A 17653-nucleotide genomic window follows, 5' to 3' on the forward strand; every position below is an offset into this window, starting at 1 on the left:
TTTGACAAGTTGTCTTCTTTTTACCAGATTTTTTTTTAGCTTTTTTAGAACTTGGTGTTGCTGCATCTCCTGTATGTTCGTCATTCTCTTCATTGGTGATTGATTGAAATGAAGGTTGAGATTGATGAGTAGGTACCTTTTGTGAATTTTTGTTTTGAGTTTTCTTCAGATCACGAGTAAGCGTTTCCTGTGATTGTTCGTTAGGCATGTCCTGCATTTGTTCAACTTCAGGTTCATGTTGTTGAGCATGTGCAGCCTCATCATTGTTATTGTCATCAGTTTCTGAATCTGTGTTGTCCTCATCAGTGTTTGTTGATTCGTTTTCATTATGTTCATTGTTGTTGTCTGAAAAGGGCTCTTCACATTCTGATTGTTTGTGTCCAGATTTTTTACATATATTACATGTCCAATCATTTGGACAATTGCTGATGAAGTGTCCCTTTTCGAGGCATTTTTTACAAACTATGTCGTCTCTGTTTTTAGTTGCCTGACCTTTATGTAAGATTGTTGCTCTGTAGTTTCCTATTGTTACTTGTCTTGGAAAAGGATGTTCCATCGGTTCACAATAAAATATTCGGTCTCCTGATAGGCAGTTTGTTATTAAGCCATCAACTCGTATGCGCTCCCTAAAGTATCTGTGTATTTTACACCCTGCATTCTCTAAGAAATAGGTAATCTGACCATCGTCAGCCGAGCATGGAATGTCTTTTACTCGAATTTTAACGTGATCTGGGTTTACACTACCTTGGAATCTAGGGTTTTGTGAATAAAAATTCACCAAACGGTCTCTTACCACAATTCCTGATATTAGAAGCTTGCTGCGATCGTCTTCACTCTGTGTGTAGACTCGCCACATACCTCGAACTCTTTGAAGCGCTCTCAGATGGGAAGAGGGTATGAGTTGACCAATTATTTTGTAAAGTTCGTGATGCAAAAGGAAATCTTTGTCAGAGGGTTTTGGACCAAACATATCTGATTCCAATAAGAAAATTGGTTTCACACTCATGTCGTTGTTATTACCATTTTGGACTACCTTTGAATATGTTTCCGCCATTTTTTCTTTGTTTACAGTTGAGTTGGCACTGTCGAAATTCAATGATTTTGTCATTCCAAGACTCAAAAGAGCAAAGTTATTGTACCATATAATGGTTACTAATAGTTTTAAATACTGTTCTTTCAGAAATTTGACAAATTATCGTTACTAATGATTCAAAAATCTAAATTTTGCAAGAGCTCAGAAAAACTCCGTAGTGTCCACTGGGCCGCTTAGCACATCCCGTAAAGTAATGTACTGTATCACTGGGGTAAAACTGATATCCGTAACTGCAGTTACGTATATCCCAAGATGGCAGACGATGTTTCAGGTAAATATTTCTTTTGTCGATTTTGTAATAAATATGCATCATTTTTGGGTATTTTATGTCTTTTTAAACGTATTACTAAATTTGAAATGGAGCTACTGCCGTTTTTTTTCATAGTTCTGTCGTTTGAGACAGAAATCAGCAATCCAAAAAAACGCGATGATAAGGGTAACTGAAAAAATGGATAACCGTAACTGTGATAAACGTTTAGAAAAGGATATCCGTAACTGTATCTATAAGCTTGTTTCTACGTTGTTCATTATCCTCGATTAAATGGTTCGGAAAATCAATTTTTGGAAATAAAACTGTCATAAAATCGTCAAAAAATAAACAAATATCGGAAACGGAAAAAATGTATACTCACAATAATATCACAATGTTAGAAAATACCAATTCAAGGACTTACAATCCAAATGCATTCGAAAAAATAACGTGAAATCTGATATATTTTACTAACTTATTGACAGGCCTTTAATTGGTCTCGACACATCCGTGTTCATCGCTTCATTATAAGCGATTTGTGTAATATTTGTTGCCAACCAAACCTTATTTGATCAAGCTATGGCAGAGCAACAGACTGAAGACTGGCGGCAAGCGTTAAATTTTACAAACAAAACAAAATATAGTTGCACATAACGGCTACATCTACATATATTACATATATAACAATATCTGCTAAAAAATAGGAAGGCAAAATGCCCTTTTGAAATATAGATAAATGGACGACATAAAAGCATTTTTTATGTTTTTTTTTCAGATGAATTTATGTGTTACGTCTGTAACAGAACATCTTCAGTTGCTCAGGATATTCTAGAACATACAATAAGAAACCATGCTGGACCTAGCAATTTTAGTGTCAGATTGAAAGTGCTGGATGAATCCACTGGACGTCAGGCATACAGATCTCTCCACTATGGCATTAAGATTTCAGAAATTAAAAGAAAGATAGACGATGGATGTAAACCGTACATCGATATTCATCAGAAAAAGATAAGCTATAAAAGACCATCAAAACAAAAAGAATCAATATCAGAGCAAAGAGAAGAAGTAACGAACGAAACAGAGTCACAGACGACGAACAGCGATTTTTTTCAGCTGCTTCCAGAAGTTTTAGAGAATCTTTCTAAGATTGGAAGACTAGAAGATTTTTATAGTGTTCTCTCCGCCATTTCAAATGGAACTCTACTTGAAAATATTGCCTTTCATCTCCTTTTGGACATCGGAAAATTTTATTCTAACTCAACTGTGTTTGGAGTAAGGTACAGTAAAGAAACTCTTGACTTTTGGTTAACAATAAAAAAACTTTTCAAAGGCAAAGGAATAAATTTTTTTAGAGGATATAAAAGTCAAGGAACAGATGGGGAATTAATTCGTCGACCCATAGACTGTAAGATTAATTTCGCTGTGCCGTCGGATACAATCCTTGCAAGGGAGTCTGCCAAATACATTGCAGGTACAGAAACCCCTGGAATCATGGAACTACCCCTGGATGCATATGCAAACACCCACAAGGGCCAGGATGTTAAGTTGTCTATTGACGGAAAGAAGTTAGCAGTAGGTCTTGGAAAACTCGGCGACGAAGATATGTGTGGTTTTGAATCGCCACCAGCACTTCAAGAGAGAAAAGCGAGAATAGCAGCAGAAATAAGAAATATAGAAGAGATAAAGGAAGCAACTGATAAGATGTCTCTAGACGGCCTTGAAGAACTTGACAGTATTCAACAAGTTGACCAAGATATAATGAAAACTGCAATTTTGATATCTATAACAGATATGAGTAATAGAATCAGAGAACTGCGTGAGTTGGTTGTAAAAAAAAAGATCGCATTGGGAAATCTCTTAAAACAGGTTGAAGGAGACTGGAAAACGAGCAAGGTGGCGCCAGCTATAAGTTTTTACAAAACTAAAATTGTTCACTCCCAAGCAACAATCAAGGAACTGCTTGGCTCGGTAGACAAACTTGGATATATCGTAGCTTGTATAAATGGAACAGGACATCAGTATATTATTGGAAGCCAGAGTGTAGTTAATCTCAACCACCAGACTAATTACATATGTTTAAAGTCTCTTTCTGAAGATATTATTGTTTCTCCTCAAACAGCAAACATGATTAAACAAAGAGGTGATGAATGGTTTGAACTGCGTAAAGGGAGTCGCATAACTGGAAGCACAATATTCAGAGGAATTGGATTAGGTACACTAAAAGAACAGCAACAACATTACGATAAAGCCTTCCATGGGAAGGAAACGCCAGTATCAGCAGAACTCCAAGAGTTATTTGACTATGGGACCTCTCAAGAAATTAATGCACTGGGAACTCTAGTTAGTAAAATCCTACCTGTATATTTTCCAGACTTGGTGTATAGAGAAGACGGCTGTGAAGTTATAAGTATTGGTGATTCCTATGCTGTCATCAGTGGGGATGGGAGCGGTGTTGATAACAACGATAAAGTACAAATGGCTTTTGAGTTTAAATGTCCCAAACCAGGAAAAGAGCGGACAACTGACGTGCACTATCAAATACCGAAATACTATTCTACTCAATTACTTAGTCAGATGGCAGCAAAGAAATGCGGTAAATTTTGTTATATAAGTTACACTCCCGAAAGTGCAACTGTAATAGAGGGAGTCTATGATGATGAAATATGGAAAGAGATATGGGATTCCATCAATGAATTATATAAAAATGACGACACCCGAAGACCATCAAGAAATAAACCGGAGCAGAAAATACTCCTGCAGAGACTTATCGAATATAGTAAGTCCTGTCCGTTTGTAGCAGAATTTCCATCTGTAAAGAGTATACCGTGTTCATGCACGTCCACCAATGACAAAGATCATGTATTTGGCTCTCACAATAGCGAACCAGCTATCAATCTAAACCCGCGTATGACGCTAGAAGACATTTCGTCGACATTAGATGCCGCAACCAGTCAGCTTAAAGATGCTTACGAGATACTTAGAAGGCCATCAAAAGAAATCTTGTTAACAGTTATGTCGGATATTGACAGAATGAGCACACGCAATGAAACCGCACACTATGCAGTTCCCATACAATATGCCTTACCGGGTTATAGTCTTACTATGGACATTGTTAGAAAGTTACTGATCAAAGCTGTTGGTGAATGCAAGAGTCGTGACTTACGTGTTAAAGCAGTGGCATTTGATGGACAGTTTCTTGAATTGGCCGTCGAAGACGACAAAGGGCGACCTCTCACAGTTTTAAGGTTCATGAAGTTTTTTTGGGAAAAGGTACAAAAGATTGATAGAGCTACAAAAATCTCGACCTTGTTAAACCTGAACAAGTTTCCAGAAATAACTGATGATGATAGCTTGAAAGCAAATTTTGAGGTACAGAAAGATATTGTTGTAAATGGTAAAATTATCATAACTTCAAAAACTGATCTAAAAGTATTGCCGTCAGCGATTAATATCACAGAAGCAATTAAAAAGGTACATTCAAAACGCAACCAAGACATGTCACAAAACCCTTTACCTAATGATGTTGACCAAATTGACGAACAAGAAGATCTTGACGTTTTAAGATACATCCCAGAAGATGTCCTTTCTGAAATGAATGAGGAAGCAATTGATTCTGTTCGTCATGCACAGAAGGGAAGAAACCAAACGCGTGAAGTAGTGACTGAGAATGACACCCCTCCTGAACAAGAATCAATGTTTCCTATTGAAACCGACTTTGAGATGGCATTAGTTGTTTTAATTGCTTCATCAACGATAGCGAATTCTAAATGGAATGAAGTGTCTCTTGACGAATTCAAAACATGCTTTTCAAATGCTGAAGCGATAAGAAAATCATTCACCGTAAATGAAATGAGAACAATTTTAAGTCTCACACAGAACAAAAATGAGTATACAAAAATGTTGAAACCAAACCTTGTTAATTCCATTTGTTGTATTTATGGTGATGGATCAAAATTACCACAACCCACATCAAGTCCTAAATGTTTGAAGGCGCTAGTTACCAATCATATCTTGAAATGGCCGATTCTGGCAGTAAACGTAGCTTATGCTCAACTTACGTTTCCGGACGAATTCATGGAATGGGAAGCCAGTAATTGCTTTAATGGCAAGGGAACAATGAGGACTGACACAGGAAAAACTTTCTGCATATCAAAGTGGTATGCTCAGCCAACGGAAATAAATGGTCAATTACTTCAACCAATCATCGATCCACATCACATTTTTGTGAACAATCGATCAAGATGCTGCTCAAAAGGATTGCATGACATGGGGGTTTACAGTGAGGCATGGTGGAAGGTCGCTGAGAATTATAAAACCAATGGTACGGGACTATCTTTAGAGATAGCGAAAGAATTGCGTGATAGACAAAAAAACGCCTTTGCACATACAACATTTAGCAATAAAGTACAAGCTGAAATGGAAATATTGGGTTTTAATCATGAAGCGGAATGGTGTCAGCTCATACGGAATTGGTACAGCGCAATTGATGAGGCAGGGGTTCCTATTGACCTCAGGATTGATTGGCTGTTGGCAATGAGAAATAAACTGTTACCGTTCCTGAAAGTTGGACATTTCCCGCCGCCTGGTGCATATGTTGCTAGTTTACCATTGGCTCAGTTTGAAGGCCTTATGAGCAATGTCGACAGAAGATTGCAGCTATATGACATGGTTCAAACTGGAACATACAACCAAAGAGCTATCACCAGTCTGGATTCTGAAACCTTTTTCTCTGGATTTCAGGTATGTATCGATAATGAAATTTAGATAATTATTGAGTAATTTTAAGATATCAATAACCCGATGATTATAATTTGAAGACATTGTCCATTAATAATCTTTGTTCTCCATTTCAATCCTATTAATATGCACATTTAATCTAATTAAAATAATAAGTACTGCTCAGGGTCGCAATTATTGAATTCCGAAACAATAAACCAAACGATTAGTTGATAAAAGTACTTGTTTGTCATAGTTGGTTGCTTTTGTGGAATTTTACTATGAAGTAGAGAGGATACCAAAAAGTAAAAAAAAAAAAAAAAATCAACATTAAAAGTCCCTAATGAAATGGGAGGATCTTTGAACTGTGTATACAGTTCTTGATATCGTTGTACATATGATCTGAATGATTCGTTCAAGACTACATCGACTGTCAAGATGAAGAACAGGAATAAAAGCCCTGTTCATTGATAATTTACATTCTTTCTATGTATTTTGTGTGATTTTGTCCCATGTTCATTTACTCTATATCCCTTTATTTTCAATATATCTATTTTTTAGGACTATGACCCAAAGGGGACAGGCGTTTTAAGACCGGACGACATCCCGATAGCCCTAGGTTCTGCTGTATACTTATTTAGCCAAAGACTAAATTCTGACCGGTAAGACCGATTAGAATTAAAGTTACCAAAGAAATATATACCAGGTCTATGAAAAACAACACAAGGACACATAACAAGTGTAAATGACAAGTTGTGTTTATTTCAATCAATAACATATTAACTAGATGTCTTAAAGGAAACATAACAAATAGAATTAACAGTTTTGGTGTAATTGCCAATGAGACTACTCTTCACAAGAGACCAAATGACAAAGAAATTAACAACTATAGGTCACCGTACGGCCTTCAACAATGAGCAAAGCCCATACCGCATAGTCAGCTGTAAAAGGCCCCAAAATGACAAATGTAGATATTTCATTTTGTACAAATAAGTGAACGAAAAACAAATATTGAAACACAACAACAAACAAGTTCAAGTCTTTTTTAATTGTTAGCTTGTCAGTTCAAAGTGTGATCAGTTATCAATAATTTAATTTAAAGATTGATATTTATAAACAACATTTTTGAGCAAATTTCTCAACTTTTGTTAGAATCTGTAATTATTCTTTTGCAGCAAATTTTACATGAAGACATCTAAAAAATTACGAGTATATCCTGAACACAAGTTAGATGATCCTGAATCATTTTGTGATAAAGGGAATGAAACAAACGACACCAATACAGATACACACGATATTCAAGTAGGGTAAGGACGACTTTATTCAATATAAGCTAATTTGATGCACTTATCAGCTGTTAGCTTCAGACTAGCTTGAAAACTATAAGGAGATTGTAAATGTCCAATAAAGATAGATCAGCGACGCTCTTTCCAAATCAATTGTAAAAAAACATAAACATTATAGACTTTGTAGAGCATATCGAAAATACTAGTAGGCTATCGAAACTTGTCACCAAAATAGACCTAAAACATAAAAAATAAGAAAGGCGTAGTTTTTCTTAAATCGAAGTTGTTAATTCTCTTTGTACCTTGTACTGTCTTTTTAATTTGATCAATATATTCGAGACACTAACATATATATATATATTAGATAACAATTCAACCCATTCACTAACCTACTGAATATTTTTGACATGAAAATGTAACTACTAAAGACTTTCTTTGGTTTCAGATCTCATTTCTTTGACAAAATGGAGAGGAAGAGTAGTTGTCTAAATAGGAAAAAGGGTATTATTTCAGAATTTGGTGCTCCCGGTAGAGGTGCAGAGGGTGCAAGGTTATATCACAGGACTAACGAGGAACATATTTTAGCGCACAAAAGATTTGGTTTGAAAGATGATGATTTAACAGACATCTAACATCTCAACAAAAAATAATGCACCCTGTGATTAAAAAATAAAAAAAGCCAAGTAATTTTGTTATCAGTGTATTATTTTTATCAATTTACATTTGATGTACATTTTTTTGATGTCTTCTATAGTTCGACCTATATCGAAAACTGGCATCACACATGATACACACATAGGTTTTGTTACCGTGTGCTGCCTGGCAGTGCTGAAACAGAGTTTTTTTATATGAAAATTTTAGCTGACAGGTGTCACATTTATAAATGGTGTCGCTGTGCTTTGCATTTATGTGGTTGACCAAATCCTTGTTATGCACATACTGCTTTGAACAATCTCCACATTTGTACTGTTTGTCCTGAAATAAAAAAGAAAATCATTCTGAAAAAAAGGAGAAATGTGGCCAACATACATATGCGGTAATAAGAAAGAATTTAATTGTGTTTGAGAAGTTAAATTTTCTTAGTTAAATGGCCGTTTTAAAGTCGATCTGAAATCACAATATACGAATATTCATGATAAGTGTTCATTCTTAAACATTTGTACAAAATTGCTAAACTATGTGTGTGTGTTCCTGGAAGTGTCTATTCCGACTATGCGACTGCCGTACAAGTGATTGGTTAAGCTACCTTTTGAACCAGGTTTAATCGACCATTTTCTACATAAGAAAATGCCGGTACCAAGTCAGAAATATGAGAGTTGCTTGCCATTTGATGAAGGGCCTTCTATTTAGAATTTTCCTTGGAGCTCGGTATTTTTGTTATTTGACTCTTTCAGTCGTTTCCCATAGAGTATACGTCTTTTGGGTTATTTCGTAGGTATTTGTTTCCTTCATGTAATGTCATCAAAATGAATGTTGTTACAATTGTTTTACTAAGTTGGTCAATACATATTTGCCGAACTTTTCTGTTTTGTTAATGCATTTTCATTTTAGAGACCGGTATTTATTTAAGGACCTACAAGGTATCTTATCTTTGGGATAAATTGTGCTATAAAATATTGTTTTCCTTGAATAATACCTTTGAATGGTTAAGGAGGTGGGACCGGAACAAAGTGCGGGATATAATTTTTTTTTGGCACTGGGTGCAGGTGAAATTTGGTGTCCCATGCTCTCTCTTCATATGGTCCAACATCCCCTGTTTGGACCGGTAATGTTTACCACAGATGTCACACACATATTTAGCTGTAAAATAAAAGGAAAGATTATATGTTTTCTGTTTAGAAATTGATAACTATGATACATTTCACAAATCATGTAGTTCATGTGGTGATACTTGATTAAGGGAGCATAGTGTCATTCTAGGATACAGCAAAGTTATACTTGTGAAGGCTAGAAGAATTCAAAGCAAATTAGATAAACTAAGAGGGGTAATCATTCATTTACAAACTTTACAAAGGTGCATATAACCACCAAAGTTACAATACCTGAAGAATCTATCAAGTTAGGTGTGCTTTTTGCCTGTGGTGTTGTCAAAACCAGGATGGACCCATCGACAGCTGCAGTACTTTGTTCTAAAATATAGGAGCGATTATAAACTAGTTATATTTAATTCTAAAATATATTCCAAACTAGAAAGTTTGTCTATGGAACATAAAATTCCCCAATGGGTTTCATATTGATTTCCATACAAACATCATACCAGAGTAATTGATACATAAATAAAAGTCAGAGCGCCCTTATTGATAATGAAACCTGTAGTCATATCAAAGACCCAGCCACTGACTAGAAACAGTATCCAGGAAAATTGAATTAATGTAAAATTTAACCAAAGTAGTGTGTGTCTGAATGTAGGTTACAGTGACCTTAGTAATAGTGAACCATGTTATACTACCAAAGAACAATCCACAGGCCAGATACCACTGCTTTACTTTATCCAGTTTCTAAGATATTGTCCTAAACGCAAAACTTAACCAGTCATTTATTATTTTCAAAAAGGTTAAAATGACCATATCTAAAGTGAATCCAATGTCTCTCTGCTGACCAGGTACCAATGATATATCATGTTTAGTATCCAAAAAAAACCGGACCTAAACACATAGCCTAACCAAGATCGGGACGTACGGACGGTCGGACAAGGGTTAACATTTATGCCCCTTTAACTATTAATCGTGTTCTACAAACAACTTATCCATAAAAAGTAAATGCTTCTTTAGTTACCAACGAAGTTTGCCAATCAAAAACAAAAAAATATGTATAGTACATGTTAAAATAAAAAAAAACATCAATCGAATATAAAAAGCAAAAATTAAGAAAAATGAATTGAGTACAAAATCTCCACGAAATAAAAAGTTAAATCAACATAATTAAAAATGTTTGTATAATTATATAAATAATTTTTATACAAAATTTTATCAACTGACCGGGCAGAGCTTACCTTTTAATTTGCATAAAGAGAGTCGATTTGATAATGTGTGTGATATGGATGGTCGGATAATTGCCGTTATAATAATAATTATTCAGTTGCGGATCCAGAAATAAAAGGGACGGGGTGGGGTACTGAGTGGCATAAGAGTGGGCCCACTCCAGTCACGATCCATTGAATCCAAATATAATCAACCACATTTTTAGGGGAGAGGGGGGGGGGGGACGACTCCCTGGCCTTTAATTCTTCCCCTGTTTGAATTCAATAGTTTTTGAAAAAATCTCAGTTTATTTTTTGTAACACTGACCACAAAAAACGATAAAGTTTTTTGTTAAAGGAGAATGATAATGTGTGTGATAAGGATGGCCGAATAATTGCCCTTACAGTTGCGGATTCAGCAATTTTCATAAAGGGGGAGGGCACTGACTGCCATAAGAGGGGGTCCGCCCCAGTCTTGCTCCAATGAATCCCTATACAATCAACCAAAGCCCCCTCTTCGACTATTGCAAAAACACATTCAGCGTTCTGAATATGGATTTAACTTGCCACTGGACATTAACAAAAATGTTGACACAATTTTAAATACATAAATTCATACAAGAATATCTTCGACGGTTGTATAATAAAATATATGTATCTAGAACTGTTTCCTAAAATAACTCATTTAAATAACACAAAATCAATTAACAGCATGCAATGTTCAATAAACTTCAAGAAGATCGATCATTTAACTTTAATTACATTAACGAGGGGTCGTCAAGTGGATATGTGCACGGAATAACGCGAAATAAAATTGCAATTTCACGATGAACGAAAATTTAAAAATGCTTGAACTGCTCTTTTTACGGATTTCACGAAACACGGTGAATAACGAACCTTTTCACGGCTTCACATGAAATAAAAATGTCAAAATACGTTGCACGAAAATAACCTTGTACCAATCTCATCAACACTGGGGTTAATATTTTCGGTAAAATAATATAACATCTTTCAAGTAAAATGATCGATCCTTAAGAGAAAACTTTTTTCAAATTCTAAGTGAATGGTTTGTTTATCAAAAGCCATGAAGATATATTTATTTCTTATTTTGAACAAATGATGAATAAAATTCTTTCCAAATGCGTTATTTTCAATGAATTCGGGATTTCCATTAATATTAAACCATATCCTTTCGTTTCATCGTGGCTTCGATATTTAAATATTTACCATGAACAGAGATAAGTGACACATCCTTCAAATATTTAAAAACATGGAGAAATTATTGCAATTCACTATATAAAATACTTCAAATATGTAAAAAAAAACATAAGTCAAAATGCGTTCAAACTTGGAACAGTATTACTAACCGTTACACATTTCTAGAGCTTGAAGTATTTTCAACAAAATCAGTCATGCAACAAATTGGCAATATTTGTTTTTGAAAAATATCATTTCCATGTGAAATGATAGGACATTTGTGGAGAGGGAACTCACTTTTGTCCAATATCTATATATCTATATATGACAATGATGTGCCAATTTCTATCTTTTCAAAAAGCTTCCTTTTACATTTTTATGATATATGGATTTATTTTATTCCCTTTTTAACATAACATGAAAAATAATTTTTCAAACCAATAATTTCTGAGTTCTGACTGTTTCTAACTGTTGCGAATAGGAAATGTAGACGTCTTTAATTCTCGGCAATTATAACGAAACAGTACGTATTTTACACATGTCCCTTTCCGTATCATGTTATTTATAACACCTCATTTTATGATCAAACATTTTACACTTCCGCACCTATTTTGAATATAAATAAATCGGCAATATTTGTATACTTACCACAACCAAAGATCCATCTTCAAACTCACTAGGCATGCTGTTGGCTATATAAAAATACAGAATTGGTCACATGGTCAATATATTTTCTCACAATGTTTGTAAAGACTTTGGAAACATTTCTGATACCGATCGCGATAACGACAGACTATTATTTAATTTCAAACGAGAATGATAATTGTTTAGAAAATAATCAGTTACGGATATCAATATTTCCAGTTACGCATATCAACGTCAATAAATTTTTATCAGTTACCCTTATCATCGCGTTTTTTTGGATTGCTGATTTCTCTCTTAGGCGGCTTAACTATGACAAAACACGTCAATATTCCCGTTTCAAATTTAGTAATACGTTAAAAAAGACACGAAATACCGAAGAATGATGCATATTTATTGCAAAATCGACAAAAGAAATATTTACCTGAAACATCGTCTGCCATCTTGGGATATACGTAACTGCAGTTACGGATATCAGTTGTACCCCAGTTCTCAAAATTTTATGGATAAATCTATACTAGTCAACAAAAGAAACGATACACGACTTTGAAATAAAATTTATCAAAAAGTATTAAAATATAAAACAAAATGAGATACACTATTTTAAAAAGCTTTCATTTGCAATATATGCACATGTGATAATGAAAATCAAAACTTGTTGGAAAGTATCTAAATCCCGTGAAAACGATCATAGGGTGCAAAATAGTTGTGCGGAAAGTTGAATAAAAAATCGACACATAATTTTCTAAGTTCTAAATAAAATTTCAAATTTGTTTGAAAATATTCAATATGCTAATAAAGTTATGTTCATGATGTAACTAATGGGTTGAAATATTGTTTTTTTTCAAATTTTAAGGACAAAAGGTGTTTTTTTAAATCTCAAAAAAAGCAAAAAAAAAATTATTTTCGTCTCAAATCAATGCTCTAGATATGAAAACAACACACAGTAAATTTTGAACCTTTCGGATTAGTTTTAAGATTGTTACCGCTTTTTGAATATCACTTTACACATACTGTCTATGGTAAATTAGTTGATAATGTACACATTTTAACGATTTCTCGTGGTGCCGAACTTTGCTTAACAAATAAACGAAGAAACTGTATGATTTTTAAAAACACATTGATAACAAACATTGTCTTAACCTATAAATGAGAGGTTGGCATCATTAGTTGGAACTTCTTTTTTTAAATTGTCGGTATGTGTAAATTTTGTAAAAAAAAACTAAATCGCGAAAAAACGTCATGAAAGCAAAAAAAATTTTTACACGGATTTATCTTTCTATAATGATTAAAATAACTACCGTCAATATTGGTCCAATGAACGGAAAACTTAATCTTTAATTTGAAAAAAAGGCTTGTATCGTTTCTTTTGTTGACTAGTATATATTGGAACCAGCAAAACATTGTGCTTTTAGTAATTGTTGTACACGAAGTGTGTATTTTTCCAGTAAATACCAGTCATATTAAGATGGTTTTCGCATTTTTCCTTTGCAGCAAAAGTTATATATTTCTCATTTAATACTTTGTACATGTCCTTTGAACCTTTCTTGCATTCAAAGAAAATACTTATGTTGAAAGGTAGCATTGCTTAAATATTTTTCTCCTTTACACCAATAGTGATCGCGTTTGAACACTCTTTAAGCGAGTGTGCTATTCCATAATAATGCTAAAAAAAAATCAGCCTAAATAGAAATTGACAATGAGGGTCGGTTGAAAACAAAACTTTACGACAAAAGAGATGATTTCAGCTTTCCAATTGTGAACTTTCCATTTCTAAGTAGCAACATTCCAGCAGCACCTGCATACGGGGTATGTATCTCCCAATTGATACGATATTCCCGTGCTTGCATTTCCTATCATGATTTTCTTGATAGAGGGTTGCTGCTTACAAGGAAGCTATTAAACCAAGAGTTCCAAATGGTGAAGTTGAAATCATCCCTTCGTAAATTTTACGGACGCCATCACGAGTTGGTTGGCCGTTATGGAATAACCATTTCACAAATGATATCGGATATGTTCCTTACGTCGTAACTACAATCCCCTTCCCTTTCATGAATGTGACCTACCGAATTAGACTATTTACCGGATTTGTAATCACATAAGCAACACGACGGGTGCCACATGTGGAGCAGGATCTGCTTACCCTTCCGGAGCACCTGAGATCACCCCTAGTTTTTGGAGGGGTTCGTGTTGTTTATTCTTTAGTTTTCTATGTTGTGTCATGTGTAGTATTGTTTTTCTGTTTGTCTTTTTCATTTTTAGCCATGGCGTTGTCAGTTTGTTTTAGATTTATGAGTTTGACTATCCCTTTGGTATCTTCCGTCCCTCTTTTGAAATGATAGTTGAAAATTTTGAAATGACATCATTTTGCCTTGATTATTAAACAAGTCATGCACTGTCCAAAATCGTACTTTATCCCAGTTTTTATGATAAACACTTGAATCACAAATTTTAATGTTTTTGTCCTCCAATAAAGGATAAGATAGAACTTCGTCAATACATCTTGGTTTTCGAATTTGATTAAGGGTTTTCAAAGCATCAAAAACTATTTGCCAAAATTTATTTGATGACCTTTTCATGGCCCAATGTAAATTAGTTCAGTAAAATTTATTTGCTCCACAATAGAGACTAATTATAATCTCACCCTCTTTGAATGTGAGTCAAACAACCTATTTATCCATGTAAGTATCAATCCATGTATGAAAGCGTTTAATTGTAGCATTTTTAAACCACCAAATGAATATAATAAGCTTGACATAAAAGATATCACTTGATTCAACAAACTTTACTAAAATTGTCCATTTATAAATTTTGAAATTAGTAAGAAACTATGGGTTCAATTCCCTCAGGAAAAGTTTGATTTAGATGGATTTGGCTATATTCTATGTATATTTGACAAATAGCTCTTTAACGGTTTCGGTACTTATACATATGTTACACATCTTCGGATTTTAAATGTTTGACTTTGGTAAATCCAGAAAAGCGCTTCGGACGCAAGAAATTATTAAACGTGTTGTTTGTAATTTTTTTGACCTTATCTGGTTTATTATATCAGATGAGAATATGGTACGTAATTTAATAAGTCAAATGTTTGCATTATCTGGTTCATTTTACCAGATAAATGCAGACATTTGATTTGTTGAATTAATCTTTCCAAAGGGGATGAGACACTTTTTTGACCATTTTTCCAAAGTGTTGTCTATACTAACTAACACCTGGCCCATAATTGTAAATAATCAGTCTATCTAGATCAACTGAAAAAGTAATTATAATGAGATGAAATGTACTGGAACCCCAATTCAATCTCCACTTAAAACAAATTGTATCTTTTTTCTTTGCTACCTATCCAAATAACATTTTTTTTTCTATGTTAATCTTAAGTCTCGAGATTTCAACATAAAATTGGAGTTCATGGATCGAGTGATTCCGGCCAGCCCTATAATATCAATGTTGTATCATTGAGAAAGTAAAAAAGTATGTATCATCTATAGTAATACTCTTTATCTCCCTACTATTTCTTTCTAGAATGCCTAATATTGCTGCACATAGTAAGAAAATATAAGAGATTAAAGCAAATCCCTAACTACAGCCTCTCTCTATAGTGCAGCATTCTGACATAAAACAGTTGTGTGTCACTGCAGCTGTTATATTATTATAGAAAGTTTTAAAGCTGTATATAACTGACTCGTCAAAATCAAAATATATTAATGTACCACAAAGAAAGGACCAAGATATGGAACCAAATGCTTTCTCAAAGTCAACCAACAAGCGAATTCCTGGTGTATGATTTTCTTCATCGAAATCGTATATTAATCGACAAGTTTCTCTTATATATCTACCTGGAATAAAACCAGTTTGATATGAGCTTATTAATTTTGACAAAACATATTTTTTTTCTCTCTGTTATACAGCTTATTGCCCATTTATGCGTAGAATTTAGAAGAGTAATAGGTCTTTATAATTTTAGAAATAGTTTTTTGTTTACCTTCTTTTGTAATACATGTAATCATTCCTTGCCTCTTGGTGACTGACATTGACCCTTCCCACATCCAAACTTTATAGATTTAAGAACAAATCACCAATATCAATTCAAAAGAATAAAAAAAACAATCTGCAATGTTACCATCAGAGCATGGACTCTTGTTTTTTTTATTCTCTTTAATTCAGAGATACTAATATTCCCCTCCAATAAGTTCTTTTCATCCTTGCTCAACTTCGGTATATCATCATAAAAAATGTCTCGTGTTAAATCAAAACTTTCTCATAAGATACTTGTCTGACTTAAGATTCCTTTTTGTTCTTTCACTATAAGCCAATTTTCTAATGTAAGTTTCTGTATAGTCTTATTAATATAATGTCTAGTCTCTAAAAGGTTTAAATCTTCATGTCTGACAACATCGAATTTTCCTGATAAGGCACTCGTTGCCATCTTATAAAGATTTCAATTGTTTCGTGGATTATTGGACAATTCTTATAGATATTGAACTATTTTGAATGAAATTTCTCCCCACGGATTCAACCACTCTGAAAAATCTTACAAATGAACCCATAACCAATACTAGATAAATGTAAAAATACGTTTTTCCACGATTCTTGTTCATACTACTTGAAGCATTATTATGTTTATGTAGCAACAAAACTCACCAAATCCTGGAGATGAACTCAGATTTTTTTGTTAACAGTGCTAACTTATCTAGCAAAATCCACAGTGTTATTTATGTTAAAATCTGAGTAGTCAAGTTGATGGTATTTTTTTAACTGTGTATTCAACATAAACAGCTTCGTAAATGTTTTACATTAAAAGAAATTTTTAAATTTCTACGTGCATAAGGTGCATAACGTAAACAAGGTTGATCATGAACCCGAAAACTACAGTACATAAAAAAATAACCGAGTGAACTGTTTACATTATAGGTTACCAAGTACAGCAATTGGATATATTAGCAGGACCATCACATAACAAGATGGAAACGTGTGCTCAGTACGAAGGACCGGCCCAGCCAGGTTTCCATCTAGTTTTTGAATGTCCCAGTATTGTAAGGGGCCGCTATGTCAAAATACAGAGAACAGATGCTTCACTTTTGTCACTGGCAGAAGTGAGAGTTATGGCGTTTGTGGAGAAATCAGATAACTAAAACAGTCGTTGTATAATTGATTATATTGAACTGCTAAATAAATACATTTTTTAAAAGATTAATGATTTTACACATTGTTACACGAGTGTCAAAATGAAAAGACTGAAACCTGCCAAACTTATTTTTTGCATGACCAACCCTCAAATGGCCGGACAAATATATAGTGTTACATATGTTCGTCCTTTTGTCATTCTGAAGAAATAAAGTTATCCGGACTTAATTTTCACATGATAAAGACATAATATTTCAATCAGTTTGATTGAGGTCTGGAACTGAGTTTTACTGTACGTATTGCTGTGTTTTTGTTTATTTTACATTGACTAGAGGTATAGGGGAGGGTGAAGATCTCACAAAACATGCTTAACCCTGTCGCAT

At 33.9% G+C, this 17653-nt stretch overlaps 3 protein-coding genes across 4 annotated transcripts in view; 2 read left to right on the top strand and 1 right to left on the bottom strand.

Annotated features, from left to right (window-relative positions):
• LOC139481890 (fucolectin-1-like) overlaps positions 1-17336 on the top strand; it is a 39808-nt gene extending 22472 nt beyond the window's left edge. For both annotated transcript variants that reach the window (XM_071265407.1, XM_071265408.1), the window contains one exon: positions 17058-17336. In XM_071265407.1, the coding sequence (XP_071121508.1) occupies positions 17058-17278 (221 nt within the window). In that variant the 3' untranslated portion in view covers positions 17279-17336. The remainder of the gene's footprint in view (positions 1-17057) is intronic.
• LOC139481888 (uncharacterized) lies at positions 1301-8142 on the top strand. Its single transcript, XM_071265405.1, has 4 exons — positions 1301-6083; positions 6621-6721; positions 7235-7366; positions 7791-8142. The coding sequence occupies exons 1-4, from the start codon at positions 2127-2129 to the stop codon at positions 7975-7977; spliced, it is 4377 nt and encodes a 1458-aa protein (XP_071121506.1). The 5' UTR covers positions 1301-2126; the 3' UTR covers positions 7978-8142.
• LOC139481889 (oocyte zinc finger protein XlCOF15-like) lies at positions 8030-12627 on the bottom strand. Its single transcript, XM_071265406.1, has 6 exons — positions 12568-12627; positions 12150-12193; positions 11532-11556; positions 9388-9474; positions 8982-9145; positions 8030-8320 (listed from the first exon to the last, which is right to left on the bottom strand). The coding sequence occupies exons 1-6, from the start codon at positions 12584-12586 to the stop codon at positions 8063-8065; spliced, it is 597 nt and encodes a 198-aa protein (XP_071121507.1). The 5' UTR covers positions 12587-12627; the 3' UTR covers positions 8030-8062.
• Positions 17337-17653: the final 317 nt, after the last annotated feature.

This window comes from Mytilus edulis, chromosome 7 (genome assembly GCF_963676685.1).
Source record: "Mytilus edulis chromosome 7, xbMytEdul2.2, whole genome shotgun sequence".
Lineage (NCBI taxonomy): Eukaryota > Metazoa > Mollusca > Bivalvia > Mytilida > Mytilidae > Mytilus > Mytilus edulis.